We start from the raw sequence: 16,739 nt of genomic DNA, 5'->3' as shown, positions 1-16,739 counted from the left end.
AAATTCTACCGGCAGGTCAGTGGGTGTTCTATGGGAAGCAACGTTTCCCGTCCTTCGCAAACGTCTATATGTTTCTGGAAGAACGCGCCATGTTCTTCAATAACGATGAGTTCACTCAACATATTGCATTTTATTCCAGATATATAGATGACGTCTTTCTATTATGGACCGGAGGCAAGGCCACATTTGATGCTCTAATCGCCAGCATTAACAACAGAGATTCACCCATTAAAGTTACAGCACAATGTGACTCAAGTAAGCTGAACTATCTGGACGTGAACGTCATCATCAAGGACAATGCGAGATTCACCGAAGTATACCACAAGCCCACTGACAAAAATACCCTGCTACGCCACAATAGCCACCACCCAACAGCCCTCAAAAAAGGCCTACCCAAGTCGCAATACATTAGGGCAGCAAGAATTACCAGCGACCCTGACCAACTCAAAGGCGCATTAACCGAGGTAACCAAGCGATTTCTGAGCAGAGGATATGAGAGTGGATCCCTCCAGCAACAGGAGCAACTAGTGGCCACCATGAACAGAAAGGATCTCCTCAAACAGAAAATCAAGAGTGACCAGCAGATCGTGCCGTTTGTCTCTCGCTACAACACCTCCAGCCCAGTCGTTCCACGAGCACTCAACGCACTATGGCCTATCATAACGACGGACGGCAATCTTAGCACATTACGGAACAAATGACCCATGGTATGCCATACAAGGGGTAAGAGCATTAAAAATTACGTTGTCCGCACTGACATCACAGGCTTTGATCAGACACCGGTCACCAATTTTTTGACTAAGACAGCCGGATGCTACAAATGCCTAGGCTGTGAAACAACATGTAAATACATGAATCCAGGATCCACCTTTACCTCCAGCTCCTCTGGCAGATCATCATTTAAGATACGGCATGTGCTTAATTGCACAACTACCCACATCATTTACCTCATAACCTGTCCATGTAAATACCAGTACGTAGGTAAAACCATACGGAATGCCAGAGAATGCTTTGCTCTACACAGGTCTGCTGTCAAGGCCGCATTGACACAGAAGAAATCAGAACAGCCCGTGGCTAGACACTACGCTGAAAAACAACACTCCCTTAATCTCCGCTTCCAAATCATCGATCACATTCCTAGTAGCTTGCGAGGAGGCGACAGGTCAGGCACGCTGCTCCAAAGAGAAGCAAGCTGGATGTTCAAGTTAAATACAGTGCGACCTAATGGTCTCAATGAAAGAATTCAATGGAGCATCTTCTAATTGTGTCATTTGGCTGCGTGACATGAATTCCATTAGTCCAATGTACCACCTCTTTTCGGTCATTACATATACTGTAGGCGAAGCAACCCCCCAGTCCCCTACCTTTGCCAGCCAGGCATCAGTCTGTTGCAGCAATTGGACCCTGTGGCACAGATAAGGACACCAACATTATGCATCAATTGTTACATTAGTATATTCCTTTCGGACATTACTATATATGAACTTCAGATAATGCCATTTATGTCCCATTATGTGTTTCATATGCTTCACTTATTATATTTAAGCAATGTTTCCTCACAGCCTCGCCACTGGACCTCCGCGAACGGGAAGCCACAGAGCGCCGGGTAACCATGGCAACGGCTTGCCTCGTTGCCTAGGTACTGTTGGAATCCTATGACGCGCTGGAACCATGTGACTGAGGCGCCTGCACGTCACTCACACCGGGACGGAAGCTCCACGCTCCTCCGGACACTGCTGCTACTCCCGCCCTCCGGGTTTCCCACACCATAAAGGTAACACCATATTGTATGTACACCCACTCTGTGTTTGTTCACCTTGACAAAGGGACGTTCGCGCCCGAAACGTTGGACCACCCTTTTTTTGCTGACATGGATTAAAAGCACTTGCACTTTATTCCTGGCTTTTGCAGTCTCTGAGTGCCGCTGATTGTCCTTTTTGAAAGTATATATATATATATATATATATATATATATATATATATATATATATATATATATATATATAATATATTATACATGCATACTCACACCACGGTGGAACCCCCACCCCCCCTTACTAAATCCTGCGTTTGCCACTGCTTAGTCACCTCAATCATGCTTAGGAAGCACTCCGAGTAATCTCGCAGAAGGAGACTGTAATATGCGCAGTACTGATCCCACACGTGCAGCTCCGTCACCATCTGCATTGTACACAAACCATTGGATTTGCGTGCAACACTGAATCAGGCCCTATATTAAAAATGTTAAGTTTGGGCAGATGATCATAGGCATATGGGGGTGATGTCTATGTTTTGGCCCTCTCTACCTACTCATCCTTTTTTTAAGGGTGTTTCATTATGTTGGGCAGCATTGGTGGCTACTGCCTGTATGAGGGTGGCCAGGACTAATAGCGTCATTGGGGCCAAAATACAATTATATGCTAATTGCAGTATCATTAGGCCCCACCCCCTCCGGGATCGCACAGGGCTGCTTGGGACTACCCCGAAAAACTGGGTGTCTCCCATAGGATCCGGGAGGGTAGGCAAGTATGCTTCTCCTGCCTGTATAAACTAGAGATAAGCGGTCCATATACCCTGGCATCTGGCAATGTAGTAGAGCGGTTGGTGATAATAGTCCTTGGTTCCGTACAAGTTGTAGAGTGGTTGATGGTTTGTGTACTTGCGGTCTTATTTATGTCGGGCACTTGTCTTGTTATATCAGTAGCATCCAGCACCCTTCGGTGAGGAACAGTCATGCAGTGTTTTTGTACTCAAAATCTTTCACTATTTTATGTATGGGAAAGGAGATGGTGGTTGTGGAAGCTGTCAGATGCCTCCTCTGGTTCATAATCGATGGGAGCCTCGTCTGAGTCTGGCACAGTTCTTTTGTAATATGGCCATAAAATAACAAACAACCTTGTGTGTTTATAATTATATAGACATGCAGTGCCCTTGGGACTAAAACAAATCATTTTAAAATGTAGTCATCTGTTTCAATATAATTAAAAAACACATTTCATATCATTTAGGTTACTTTTTCATGAGACCCTCTTAAGTAAAATCTAAAAAATGAAACCGATGTGCAAAATGACAGAAAGTAATAAAATAAAGTTATATACAGTACTGTACATTAAACCACACCATTTGTAATAATACAGTAGTTGGCACATACTGTATTAATGCATGATTATCTCCTAATCCACCAATATAGTTTCTATATAATGTACAACACTTCTGATTTTATATTCATAGGAAAATACTCCCTCTAGTGGTTAAATAGAGAATACCACAGGGCCTGATTCATGTTTGATTGTTTAGGATACGGAGCTGCTAATGTTGGCAAGTGAAGCTGCTGCCCATGAATGAAAAGATGCCCACCGGAGCCATCGCAGACTCCTTCGTAATTGCGTACACATCCAAAGCCTAAACACAAAAACAAGGAACATCGGAGCTAATGGTTGGTCTATCTACACAGACTGGACACAGCAGTGCTTTCCTAATGGCAACTAGCAGGCTTTTCTATTGCATGTCAGCTGCAGTAGCGCATCTATAATGGGTGCAGTGTGTGCGGTGCACCTGGGCCCCTGGTTTCAGAGGGGGCCCACACCGCACCCATTTATTCTGTACTTGCCTTTCTGGTGTCCATCGATGTCCGTGTGTGGGCCTCCTCCTCCTCCCCGTGGCCGGCAGCGCTGTTAGTGCTCTGAGCACTAGAGACTCTGGCACAGTGCCAGGACTGCAGCGCTTGAGCAGGTCTCCGGAAAAATGCCCGTCGCAACATATTTTTTGAGATGGCGAATAGCCCCCAACTCTCTGCACAAGCTGCCATTTACACGAGATCTAGCGTACTTGTGCGGTGTAAAAGTAAAGTGATTGCATTACAATCTGATTAGTATTCTCTCATAGGCGCTGGAAGTAGACTGCAATGTGAACTGTGTGACCGTATTTCTATCGGACTGTGAGGCTCAGCTCAAGGGACTGAGAGAGAAAGAGGGAAAGGGTCCACTGTATGGAGTCCCCATCTCTATAAAGGAACATGTCGGTTATCAGGTAATTATTATTATATTCTTTATAATGTCAGTGTGTCACTCCTCTCGTTGCTACATCTCCAACCTTATTGTAGTACACGTTCCCTCTTGCCCTCTCCGCTCTTCCTCTGTCACCCTGCCTTCATGCACCTCCTACTTAGTTATCTCCTCCCACATCCAAGACTTCTCCCATGCTGCTGATTACCCTAGTTTCCAATGCGCTACCACTCATAAGCAGCGACTCTGATCCTTTGTTCTCCCTTGCTTGGGCGCTGGTTCATTGAGGGCTACTGTTAATAAGTCCTTCTTAGCAGTGGTGTAACATGGGAGGTGGAGTCTGCTCCCGGGTGTCACCCTTCCTGGGGGTGGTACCAAAATACTGACTCCTCCGCGGTGACTGGGGCTGGGTGCTGTAGTGACATTAACCTGCAGCACTCAGCGCCTGTCACTGAGAAGGAGCCAACAGTGCTGGAAGAGACTCTGGTTGCAGTCCGCACCCCATCCCTCCCCCGAGGTGAGATAATCGGGGTCATTCCCTGCATAGTTGCACCCCCTTTAGTGATGACAGAGGGGCTTCTGCATGGCAACACCCCTTTACATGAAGTCACACCCCCTTTTTATGGCCATACCAGGTGTCGCCGACCATGGTGCCTCCACTGCTTCTGAGGGCCTTATTTAGCTTTGTATCTTGCCATTTTTTGCGCAGTGCATGCACACTAGAGAAGCATATGCAACTTTGAGAACTACAGGTGAATAAGGGTCCTACACTTTCCCAATACGTCTACAACGGTGGCTGAGAGGGTGTAACTAGGCGTTACACAATTAATGTGTAATGTAATGTGGCAGCGTCTTTAGCAGCCTTGCCTGCAATTCTGAATCAGACCTTTTAGTGCATAGATATCTCAGTCTGTAAAATAATAATTTGGTACACACTCACTACTAGAACATCAGATATAAAGTATAAATGATTAGATAATAAGTCCATTGGCGAAGGACTTCATCTGCACATTTTTATTTTGGCTTACCTTACTTTGGCTTCAAGATTTTCTTATCTGTATGTGCTAATGAAAGGTCCATACTGACTTACCTATGAAGCAAAGATATTCTTTTAACAGCTCTTTTGGTGTATTTTCAGGGCCATCCTTCCACATGTGGCTTTGTTCAGTACCTCAGTGAGGTAGAGGAAGAGGACAGCATCATCGTTAAGGTTTTGAAGAAACAAGGAGCAATTGTGTTTGCCAAGACAAATGTTCCCCAGTCTCTCTTATGGTGAATTCAAGGAGTCTCTGATGTTTCTGAAGGGCTATCCATGTGTATCCTATCCACAGGTCTATGTGATGTGGGTGCTTGAAGTCAGTGCACCTACCTTCCTGCTCAGACTCTTCCCATCTCTGCAAACTGCACAAAATGTGTTCCAAATGGGTCTGGGACTGAGGGTCGACAGCACAAAGGTCGACACACCTTAGGTCGACGCCAGTTGGTCGACACACCTTAGGTCGACATGGACAAAAGGTCGACAGGAACAAGGTCGACATGGAAAAAGGTCGACATGAGTTTTTTTGGTGTCGTTTTCTTCGTAGAGTGACCGGGAACCCCAATTAGTGCACCGCGTCCCCTCGCATGGTGCCTTCGCTCCGCTACCGCTTCGCTCGGCACACTTTACCGTTCCAATCGTAGTCCACGTGGATCGTTAAGTATGAAAGTTCAAAAAAAGAGAAAAATCGTGAAACTCACGTCGACCTTTTGTCCATGTCGACCTAAGGTGTGTCGACCAATTGGCGTCGACCTAAGGTGTGTCGACCTTTGTGCTGTCGACCTGGAGTCCGGATACCGTTCCAAATCTACATCTGCCACAGTGTCTCTGTAGCTCAGTGTTTCCAAACTCCAGTCCTGAGGGGCCCTTTAACAGTGCATATTTTCCAGATCTCGTTTGTAAAACATGCACTGTTTGGGGTCCCTGATGACTGGAGTTGGAAAACACTGCTGTAGCTCCACATGTGTCTAGCCAATGTCCCACTTGGAACTCTGCTTTCCGTATTTCTCATCTGCTGTGCTCTCTCTCTAAGCTGAATTCTGAGAGCGGCCGTATCTCTTGATTTGTATTTTGTAGCTAGCTGCCCATGCACCGCCACAGACACACACCTCTACTTATCTCGGTCAGATGCATCTTTTTGGTGTCATCTGAACCATCTTGTGGGAGTGTCCTGGGCCTACACACTGTGCAATTCTGCCTAAAAGCCGATTTTGACTTTGCAATTTTCCTTGAACTCCCTGGAGTCCAGAACCGCCGATATTGACTATACACATGGTACAATTTTGGCTATGTACAATTTTGAGGATACTAGATTGTACACTTTTCTAGTCAAAATTGACCTGCTTGTACAGTCTATTTTTCTGACCATGCGGGACCGCGCATCGGCATTGCAAGCACTGTTTTCTACCGATATGGACTATATAGTCCAAATCGGTAGTTATATCGCACCGTGTGTATGTGGCTTTAGAGTTAACTCCGAGTCTTGTGTGTGCTGTGGGAAAGCCTGATCTCAGATAGATCTTTTAAACTTAGCATGGGGTAGGTGTAAGTGCCAAAGCTAATTATAATGAAGGCTACTCTCATGCAAGGAAAGAGTGGGGTGATGCATACATATGAAGACGTATGTATAGTCGTATCAACTTTGCATATTCATATCCATCAACATTCTGGATGTAGCTGCGGACCTGCATGTCCTGTATCTGTACAATTAGTCCTCATCTCCTCGTACATTCAGTCAGACAATGGGGTCTATTCATGAGTCAGTGAAAAGTGTGGAGAAGTGAGACAGCGGAAAAATTGCCCAAGGCAAACCAATCAGCTGCTACGTATAATTTTATAGAATTCACTTGATAATGTTACATCAATGCTGACTGGTTGCCATGGGCATTTTCTCTACTGGCTCACTTCTCCATTCTTTTCACTGCTTCATGAATAAACCCCATGGTCAGAACTACTCTTGTGGGCTTGAACTACGCTGAGACACTGCTCTTACTGGTTAGAGAAGGATTTTAAACTTGAACACATTCTTCACTCATGAGATTGTGTTTACACACCTATCTCCCATGGGATTGGACAAGGTCATTAATGGTTCCATCACAAGTATGGGACACAATCCCCTAAGCAGTGCACAGTGGGGTGGGGTGTTACACCTATCCATCCACTACTGGCAAAGGATTATGGGTAAGGTAAGAAATACACCATTGAATTGTAACATCGACCCTTTCACATGCACACACATATATAAATCCCACTATTTCATGTTTATAATCACATGTCCATAATATAAAGAGATTTGCCGAGGATGTTTTGTTTTAGGGATTTATTCTAATGCTGTGTACTCATAATGCTCTCTACCACTTTCTATTACTTTAGCTGTGAAACCAGTAACCCGATATACAGAATCACAGTAAACCCCTATAACAGAGCCAAGGGGGTGTCGGGATCTTCCGGCGGAGAGGGAGCATTAATTGGAGGTGGTGGTTCAATTCTTGGTATTGGAACAGACCTTGGTGGCAGCATCCGCCTCCCAGCCAGCGTTTGTGGAATCGCCGGATTTAAGCCAACTTCCAGCAGACAGAGGTGAGCTCTATTCCTCCTATACTGGATGTCTGAATATATAAATACAGGTTGAGTATCCCATATCCAAATATTCCGAAATACGGACTTTTTTGAGTGAGAGTGAGATAGTGAAACCTTTGTTTTTTGATGGCTCAATGTACACAAACTTTGTTTAATACACAAAGTTATTAAAAATATTGCATTGAATGACCTTCAGGCTGTGTGTATAAGGTGTATATGAAACATAAATGAATTGTGTGAATGTAGATACACTTTGTACAATGCACAAAGTTGTAAAAAATATTGGCTAAAATGACCTTCAGGCTGTGTATAAGGTGTATATGTAACATAAATGCATTCTATGCTTAGACTTGGGTCCCATCACCATGATATCTCATTATGGTATGCAATTATTCCGAAATACGGAAAAATCCGATATCCAAAATACCTCTGGTCCCAAGCATTTTGGATAAGGAATACTCAACCTGTATATAGAATGTAAAATCACAAGGTCCCAGGTTGATGGTTCCTATATAGGTTATGAAATTAAATCATGTGAGCTTACAGCTAATATCCTGTAGTATTTCACAGTAAAGGGTACATTCATCATATACTCAAGCTCCGAATTGACTCCAAGTAATTTGCTTGTATGAGGGGATTCCTATTACTATCATTAGACTATCACAGCAAGCCATGTGACGTCACTACACCTCAAATATAACGTATATTACAGTACAATATACATACGTGTTTGTCCATCTGGACATTCCAGAACACTTGAGAAATTACTATATGCTTCAATATCACCTTATCTGGTCAACAACCTGTAGACATATAGCTACAGTCACTACCATATAAATATTATTTGCATCTGTATCTTAACTAAAGGTTTTCAGGCTACAAATAACTGAGGAAGTTTGTAAATTGCACGGAATGGATCTAAGAGGTCACTTCATTCCTAGTAGAAAAGGACATTTTGCCAACCCCACCTCACTGACTGCCTAGAAATGGCTAACGGCAGCACATATTCCAGTTTGTCCAGAGAGCTGGCATCTATGAATCGGGGTGAGGTGAAATAAAGCTGTATCTATCCTGCTCTTCATAAAGCAGAGAGAATCCCCATTTTGCAGTAAACAGCGCTAATCTCGGCTATTAATAGAGTGGGTTACAGTGGAGAATTGAAGACAGCCTTCTCCCTAAGTTCCCTGCCCACTTCACCCACTGCAGCCAATCAGGGGAGCGTATGCATATGCTGGGTCTCCCCCTCCTGTCAGCCACCCCCTCCTGTCAGCCTCCTACCCCCGCTGCCGCTGTAATAAGGTGACACGACATAAGCACATGCTGGGGCACCTGCTCTTTAATGCCCCAGTGCCTCCCTGCTCTCTCCCTACCTCCTCTACAGTAAGGTGACCTGACATATGCATATGCCATTTCCCTCCTACTTATGGCCCACTGCCCCCTCCTTCTGTCTTACACCAGCTGCCGCTTTGGTCACCACATCCTTACTGCCTCAATGCATTCTTACTGTGTCCCTACCTCCGCTATAGTAAGTTGACCTGACATATGCTGGATCGCATCAGGAATCGGGTATGGCAACGTGAATTGATGTAAAATTATGGCAAAATACCCGAGATAAGAATTCGATGTAAAACCTAAACATTGCATTCTTATATGAATAGACCCCTTTATCTTTTATATCGCAACATATGTAGTGCTGTGCGTAGGGTATAGAACATGCAACAAAAATACTGTACATTGGTTAATAAATACATTGGTAAACAAATAATGAACATAAATACAACCTGCAAATTACATACCTGCACAGAGAAAATAAGATAGCTTCCATTCTAGGAAGAATATGGGCAGAGACAATGGGCAGCAAAGTAGGCCAAAGCAGAGGCTGGAGACATAGGATGAGGAATAGAATTGGGGTGATGCAGAGGCTGAAGAGGTAGGTGGAAGAGCATTGGGGAATGCAGAAGCTGGGGAGGTAGGAGGGGGAAGAGTTGGGAGATGCAGAAGCTAGAGAGATAGAGGATGCAGTGGCTGGAGAGATAGAAAGAGGAGACAGAGTTGAGGGATGCAAAAGCTGGAGAGGTAGGTGGAGGGAGAGAGTTGGGGATGCAGAGACTGGGGAGGAACAGTTGTAGAATGCAGAGGCTGGAGAGTTAGGAGGATGAAGAGAGTTGGAGGGTGCAGGAGGAAGAGAGTTGGAGGATGCAGAGGCTGGAGAGTTAGGAAAAGAAATGGAGGATGCAGAGGCTGGAGTGTTAGGAAGAGAGATGGAGGCTGGAGAGAAAGAAGGAGAAAGAGATGGAGGATGAAGAGGTAGGAGAGTTAGGAGGAAGAGAGATGGAGGATGGAGAGTTAGGAGGAGAAAGACAGATGGAGGATGCAGAGGCTGGTGAAGTAGGAAGAGATGGAGGATACAGAGGCTGGATAGTTAAGAGGTAGAGAGATGGAGGATGCAGAGGCTGGGGAGGTAGGAAGAGTTGGATGATGCAGAGGCTGGAGAAGTAGGAAGAGAGTTGGATGATGCAGAGGCTGGAGAGTTAGGCGGAAGAGAGATGGAGGATGCAGAGACTGGGGAGTTAGGAGGAAGAAGAGAGATGGAGGATGCAGAGGCAGGAGGGTTAGGAAGAGAGATGGAGTGGCTGTTGGGAGACCCTCTCACTCTCAGAGCAGCGGTGAATAGACACTGTCTGTTCACTGGGAGAGAGGGACATGGCGCATGCCAGCAGCTCACAGAGCGCTTGGCATGCCCCCCACAGCTGCAAAAAACGGGGGCATGAACCACGATCGCAGCACTTCCACAAGGGCTACGACCCTACCTGCGAGGCCATGCCCCCTACTTTCTAAAGTTGGGAGGTATGTTGCTGCACCCTTCTCCAGGAGGAGGCAGCGTGGTAGGCTAATGGGGGCATGGCCGGCGGCAATGTGGGCTATCCAAGCGGAGGCGTGACCGATAGGGGAAGTGGGCAGTCTGGGGGCGTGGTATCATGGTATAGCGGGGCGTAGCTACGATGATGCGATTCAGAGCAAATCACATCATTGTATCCCCCTCGGACCGCCCACCCCCGTGCCTGGGGCTGCCAGGGAAAGCGGTAGACTTGCCCACCTTTCCGGGGGGCCGGGAGGGCCACTAGAATTTCCGGAGCCTCCCGGCCATAAGGGTAGGCAAGTATGGCGTAGCAGCAATTGTTTGGTAGTAAGTTGATTACAGAGCCATAGTAGATTATTTTGTAGTATATTTATTAGAGATGAGTGTATCGCAGTGCCAGATTAAACTCTGTGGAGGCCCTAGGCAGTCGAAATCTTGGGGCCTCCCTTGCAAATTCTCTACTAATACTTTTTAAATTTTACCAACCAACAGTCTATGATCTGGAAACTGTAATGTGAATGTGATGTCTATGGTTTATGCATATCTCCCAACTTCTAAGCACAGGAATTCGGGACCATTGCGAGGCAAAGCCGCGCTCACTCAAAAAGGGTGTGTGGCCTGGATGGGTGGGCATGGCCTCCCACATTGCGGTGCACCATGCGTATGCACCATGCATATGCACTGCAATGCGCGTCATATGGGTACAATGTGGATTGTTCCTGAGCGATGGATTTAACAAAGCATCCATTCGCACAGCTGATCGCAAGGAGATTGACAGGAAGAGGGCGTTTGTGGGTGGCAACTGACCATTTTCTGGGAGTGTTTGGAAAAACGCAGGCGTGTCCAAGTGTTTGCAGGGCGGGTGTCTGACGTAAATTCCGGACACTAACAGACTGAAGTGATCACAGCGGCTGAGTTAGTTCTGGGCAACTCAGAAACTGCACAAAACTTTTTTGTACTGCTCAGCTGCACAAGCGTTCACACACTTGCAAAGCAAAAATACACTCCCCTATAAGTGGCGACTATCTGATCGCAGCACTGCAAAAAGTAGCTTGGTTCTTATGGTGTGGCAAACATACTGTAGTGAATCATACATGACCAATATATGCAAAGAAACAAACTCCATTTCACTTTGGGCCATAGGTTGCGATTTTAATTTTTTATTTTTTTTTAAGCACACAATCAACAAATTGAAATCGTTGAGCATTACCTGGAGCAGTTCCCAAGAATGTACAGGGGGTAGAAATGGGCGAATATCCGTGACGTGCGGTGAGGTGAGGCAGGTGAGTCTTTCCTGTCATACTAACGTATGAGCCAGAGTTTTTACTATATAAATTATATGAAAAATACAAAGAATACATTATAAATATCATCTTTGTATTATTCTAATAATTTTTATAGTCCAAGCTCTGGAGTAAAAAGTCTATGGCAGGTGAGGCAGTGCCTCCCTCCGCCTACCTTGTCCGCACATCTCTGACCAAAACTCACCAAATTTCCAGCAGTATATACTGCTGAACCTGTGTATAATTCCCACATGTATATACTGCTGCACCTGTGTATAATGTCCAAATGTATAGTGGTCGAAGTGGAAATTTTGAAGTGGGGGTATAGAAAAGTGAAGGTTGTAATTGTGCTCCGGAAAAGGGAGTGTGGCCACTCAAAAGAGCGTGTCCTTAAGTGTAGTGTACCACACCATATACCCCTTATACACATTATGCACCACAATAGTAGGACCCCTTACACTATCTAGCACTGGTGCCCCATACACATTATGCCACACTGAATGAGCCAAAATTCACATTATGCCATACAGTATGATCCAAAATTCACATTATGCTCGACTAGAATGATTACAAATTTTGCATTATACAACACGGTATGAGCCAAAATTCACATTATGCCACACAGTATAATCCACAATTCACATTATGCCTCACAATATGATCCAAAATTCACATTATGCCACATGGTATGATCCACAATTCACATTATGCCTCACAGTATGATCCACAATTCAGGGAGAGTGACAGCAGGGACGGAGAGTGACAGGAAGAGTGACAGCAGGGACAGGGAGAGTGACAGAGGGACATAGGGAAGCAGGGTAACAGTACCTACTGAGCAGCAGAGAGGGCTGTGGTCGGCGGCGGTGCAGATGCTGTAGTCAGCGGCGGGGAGAAGGCCCTGGGTGGCGACAGTGCGGAGAAGGCCCTTGGCAGCGGCGCTGTGGTGGAGGACGTGGGTGGCGACAGTATGGAGGAGAAGGCCCGGGGCTGCGGTGGTGTGCAGATGGCCTTCGGTCCCTATGACCGCCAGTATTTGAAATCTGCCACGGACTGGCAGCTGATCAAGAGCAGCCGCTCCTGATTGGCTGCCGGTTCCAGCGATCGAACAGCGCAGAATTTGAAAGGCGGCAGGGATCTTCAAGCCTTTCATCATATTCTAGTGTCTCCATCCCCTTAATCAATTTGGTCACCTGTCTCTGAACCTTTCTAGGTCCAGGATACCCTTTATGTAGTATGGTGCCCATAGTTGTGCACAGTATTAGAGATGTGGCCTCACTAGTGATTTATATAATGGGTGAGGCCACTCATCAATTCCCTCTTCATGCATGCTAATACCTTGTTTGCCTTTTTTGCTGCATTCCTACTCTGGGTACTACTGTTAAGTTTGTTTTCTATGTGAACACCTAAATCTTTTTCCAGTACAGAATCCTTTAGTTTCTTCCCATTTAGTATGTAGGTAGTGTTCTTGTTCTTGCTACCGAAGTGCAGTACCTTATATTTGTCTATATTGAACCTCATTATCCACTTTAATGTAGAGATGAGCGCCGAAAATTTTTCGGGATTTGTGTTTTGGTTTTGGGTTCGGTTCCGCGGCCGTGTTTTGGGTTCGACCGCGTTTTGGCAAAACCTAACCGAATTTTTTTTGTCGGATTCGGGTGTGTTTTGGATTCGGGTGTTTTTTTTTCAAAAAACCTAAAAAACAGCTTAAATCATAGAATTTGGGGGTCATTTTGATCCCAAAGTATTATTAACCTCAAAAACCATAATTTCCACTTATTTTCAGTCTATTCTGAATACCTCACACCTCACAATATTATTTTTAGTCCTAAAATTTGCACCGAGGTCGCTGGATGACTAAGCTAAGCGACTCTAGTGGCCGACACAAACACCTGGCCCATCTAGGAGTGGCACTGCAGTGTCACGCAGGATGTCCCTTCCAAAAAACCCTCCCCAAACAGCACATGACGCAAAGAAAAAAAGAGGCGCAATGAGGTAGCTGTGTGAGTAAGATAAGCGACCCTAGTGGCCGACACAAACACCGGGCCCATCTAGGAGTGTCACTGCAGTGTCACGCAGGATGTCCCTTCCAAAAAACCCTCCCCAAACAGCACATGACGCAAAGAAAAAAAGAGGCGCAATGAGGTAGCTGTGTGAGTAAGATAAGCGACCCTAGTGGCCGACACAAACACCGGGCCCATCTAGGAGTGGCACTGCAGTGTCACGCAGGATGTCCCTTCCAAAAAACCCTCCCCAAACAGCACATGACGCAAAGAAAAAAAGAGGCGCAATGAGGTAGCTGTGTGAGTAAGATAAGCGACCCTAGTGGCCGACACAAACACCGGGCCCATCTAGGAGTGTCACTGCAGTGTCGCGCAGGATGTCCCTTCCAAAAAACCCTCCCCAAACAGCACATGACGCAAAGAAAAATTAAAGAAAAAAGAGGTGCAAGATGGAATTGTCCTTGGGCCCTCCCACCCACCCTTATGTTGTATAAACAGGACATGCACACTTTAACCAACCCATCATTTCAGTGACAGGGTCTGCCACACGACTGTGACTGATATGACGGGTTGGTTTGGACCCCCACCAAAAAAGAAGCAATTAATCTCTCCTTGCACAAACTGGCTCTACAGAGGCAAGATGTCCACCTCATCATCATCCTCCGATATATCACCGTGTACATCCCCCTCCTCACAGATTATCAATTCGTCCCCACTGGAATCCACCATCTCAGCTCCCTGTGTACTTTGTGGAGGCAATTGCTGCTGGTCAATGTCTCCGCGGAGGAATTGATTATAATTCATTTTAATGAACATCATCTTCTCCACATTTTCTGGATGTAACCTCGTACGCCGATTGCTGACAAGGTGAGCGGCGGCACTAAACACTCTTTCGAAGTACACACTTGTGGGAGGGCAACTTAGGTAGAATAAAGCCAGTTTGTGCAAGGGCCTCCAAATTGCCTCTTTTTCCTGCCAGTATAAGTACGGACTGTCTGACGTGCCTACTTGGATGCGGTCACTCATATAATCCTCCACCATTCTTTCAATGGGGAGAGAATCATATGCAGTGCCAGTAGACGACATGTCCGTATCCGTAATCGTTGTCAGGTCCTTCAGTCCGGACCAGATGTCAGCAGTCGCTCCAGACTGCCCTGCATCACCGCCAGCGGGTGGGCTCGGAAATCTGAGCCTTTTCCTCGCACCCCCAGTTGCGGGAGAATGTGAAGGAGGAGATGTTGACAGGTCGCGTTCCGCTTGACTTGACAATTTTCTCACCAGCAGGTCTTTCAACCCCAGCAGACTTGTGTCTGCCGGAAAGAGAGATCCAAGGTAGGCTTTAAATCTAGGATTGAGCACGGTGGCCAAAATGTAGTGCTCTGATTTCAACAGATTGACCACCCGTGAATCCTTGTTAAGCGAATTAAGGGCTCCATCCACAAGTCCCACATGCCTAGCGGAATCGCTCCGTGTTAGCTCCTCCTTCAATGTCTCCAGCTTCTTCTGCAAAAGCCTGATGAGGGGAATGACCTGACTCAGGCTGGCAGTGTCTGAACTGACTTCACGTGTGGCAAGTTCAAAGGGCATCAGAACCTTGCACAACGTTGAAATCATTCTCCACTGCGCTTGAGACAGGTGCATTCCACCTCCTATAGCGTGCTCAATTGTATAGGCTTGAATGGCCTTTTGCTGCTCCTCCAACCTCTGAAGCATATAGAGGGTTGAATTCCACCTCGTTACCACTTCTTGCTTCAGATGATGGCAGGGCAGGTTCAGTAGTTTTTGGTGGTGCTCCAGTCTTCTGTACGTGGTGCCTGTACGCCGAAAGTGTCCCGCAATTCTTCTGGCCACCGACAGCATCTCTTGCACGCCCCTGTCGTTTTTTAAAAAATTCTGCACCACCAAATTCAAGGTATGTGCAAAACATGGGACGTGCTGGAATTTGCCCATATTTAATGCACACACAATATTGCTGGCGTTGTCCGATGCCACAAATCCACAGGAGAGTCCAATTGGGGTAAGCCATTCCGCTATGATCTTCCTCAGTTGCCGTAAGAGGTTTTCAGCTGTGTGCGTATTCTGGAAACCGGTGATACAAAGCGTAGCCTGCCTAGGAAAGAGTTGGCGTTTGCGAGATGCTGCTACTGGTGCCGCCGCTGCTGTTCTTGCGGCGGGAGTCCATACATCTACCCAGTGGGCTGTCACAGTCATATAGTCCTGACCCTGCCCTGCTCCACTTGTCCACATGTCCGTGGTTAAGTGGACATTGGGTACAACTGCATTTTTTAGGACACTGGAGTCTTTTTCTGACGTCCGTGTACATTCTCGGTATCACCTGCCTAGAGAAGTGGAACCTAGATGGTATTTGGTAACGGGGGCACACTGCCTCAATAAATTGTCTAGTTCCCTGTGAACTAACGGCGGATACCGGACGCACGTCTAACACCAACATAGTTGTCAAGGCCTCAGTTATCCGCTTTGCAGCAGGATGACTGCTGTGATATTTCATCTTCCTCGCAAAGGACTGTTGAACAGTCAATTGCTTACTGGAAGTAGTACAAGTGGGCTTACGACTTCCCCTCTGGGATGACCATCGACTCCCAGCAGCAACAACAGCAGCGCCAGCAGCAGTAGGCGTTACACGCAAGGATGCATCGGAGGAATCCCAGGCAGGAGAGGACTCGTCAGAATTGCCAGTGACATGGCCTGCAGGACTATTGGCATTCCTGGGGAAGGAGGAAATTGACACTGAGGGAGTTGGTGGGGTGGTTTGCGTGAGCTTGGTTACAAGAGGAAGGGATTTACTGGTCAGTGGACTGCTTCCGCTGTCGCCCAAAGTTTTTGAACTTGTCACTGACTTATTATGAATGCGCTGCAGGTGACGTATAAGGGAGGATGTTCCGAGGTGGTTAACGTCCTTACCCCTACTTATTACAGCTTGACAAAGGCAACACACGGCTTGACACCTGTTGTCCG

The 16,739-nt window shown here is 46.3% G+C and overlaps 1 protein-coding gene across 4 annotated transcripts in view; it reads left to right on the top strand.

Moving 5' to 3' along the window:
- Window positions 1-16,739, top strand: part of LOC134957545 (vitamin D3 hydroxylase-associated protein-like) — a 171,116-nt gene that overhangs the window by 15,406 nt on the left and 138,971 nt on the right. For all 4 annotated transcript variants that reach the window (XM_063939523.1, XM_063939522.1, XM_063939521.1 and 1 more), the window contains exons 4-6: window positions 3,886-4,029; window positions 5,143-5,276; window positions 7,414-7,620. In XM_063939523.1, the coding sequence (XP_063795593.1) occupies window positions 3,886-4,029; window positions 5,143-5,276; window positions 7,414-7,620 (485 nt within the window). The remainder of the gene's footprint in view (window positions 1-3,885; window positions 4,030-5,142; window positions 5,277-7,413; window positions 7,621-16,739) is intronic.

The sequence above is a fragment of the Pseudophryne corroboree genome, chromosome 9, assembly GCF_028390025.1.
Source record: "Pseudophryne corroboree isolate aPseCor3 chromosome 9, aPseCor3.hap2, whole genome shotgun sequence".
NCBI lineage: Eukaryota > Metazoa > Chordata > Amphibia > Anura > Myobatrachidae > Pseudophryne > Pseudophryne corroboree.
The sequence above is the reverse complement of the archived record's forward strand: the minus strand, read 5'-3'. Positions and strand labels throughout refer to the sequence as shown.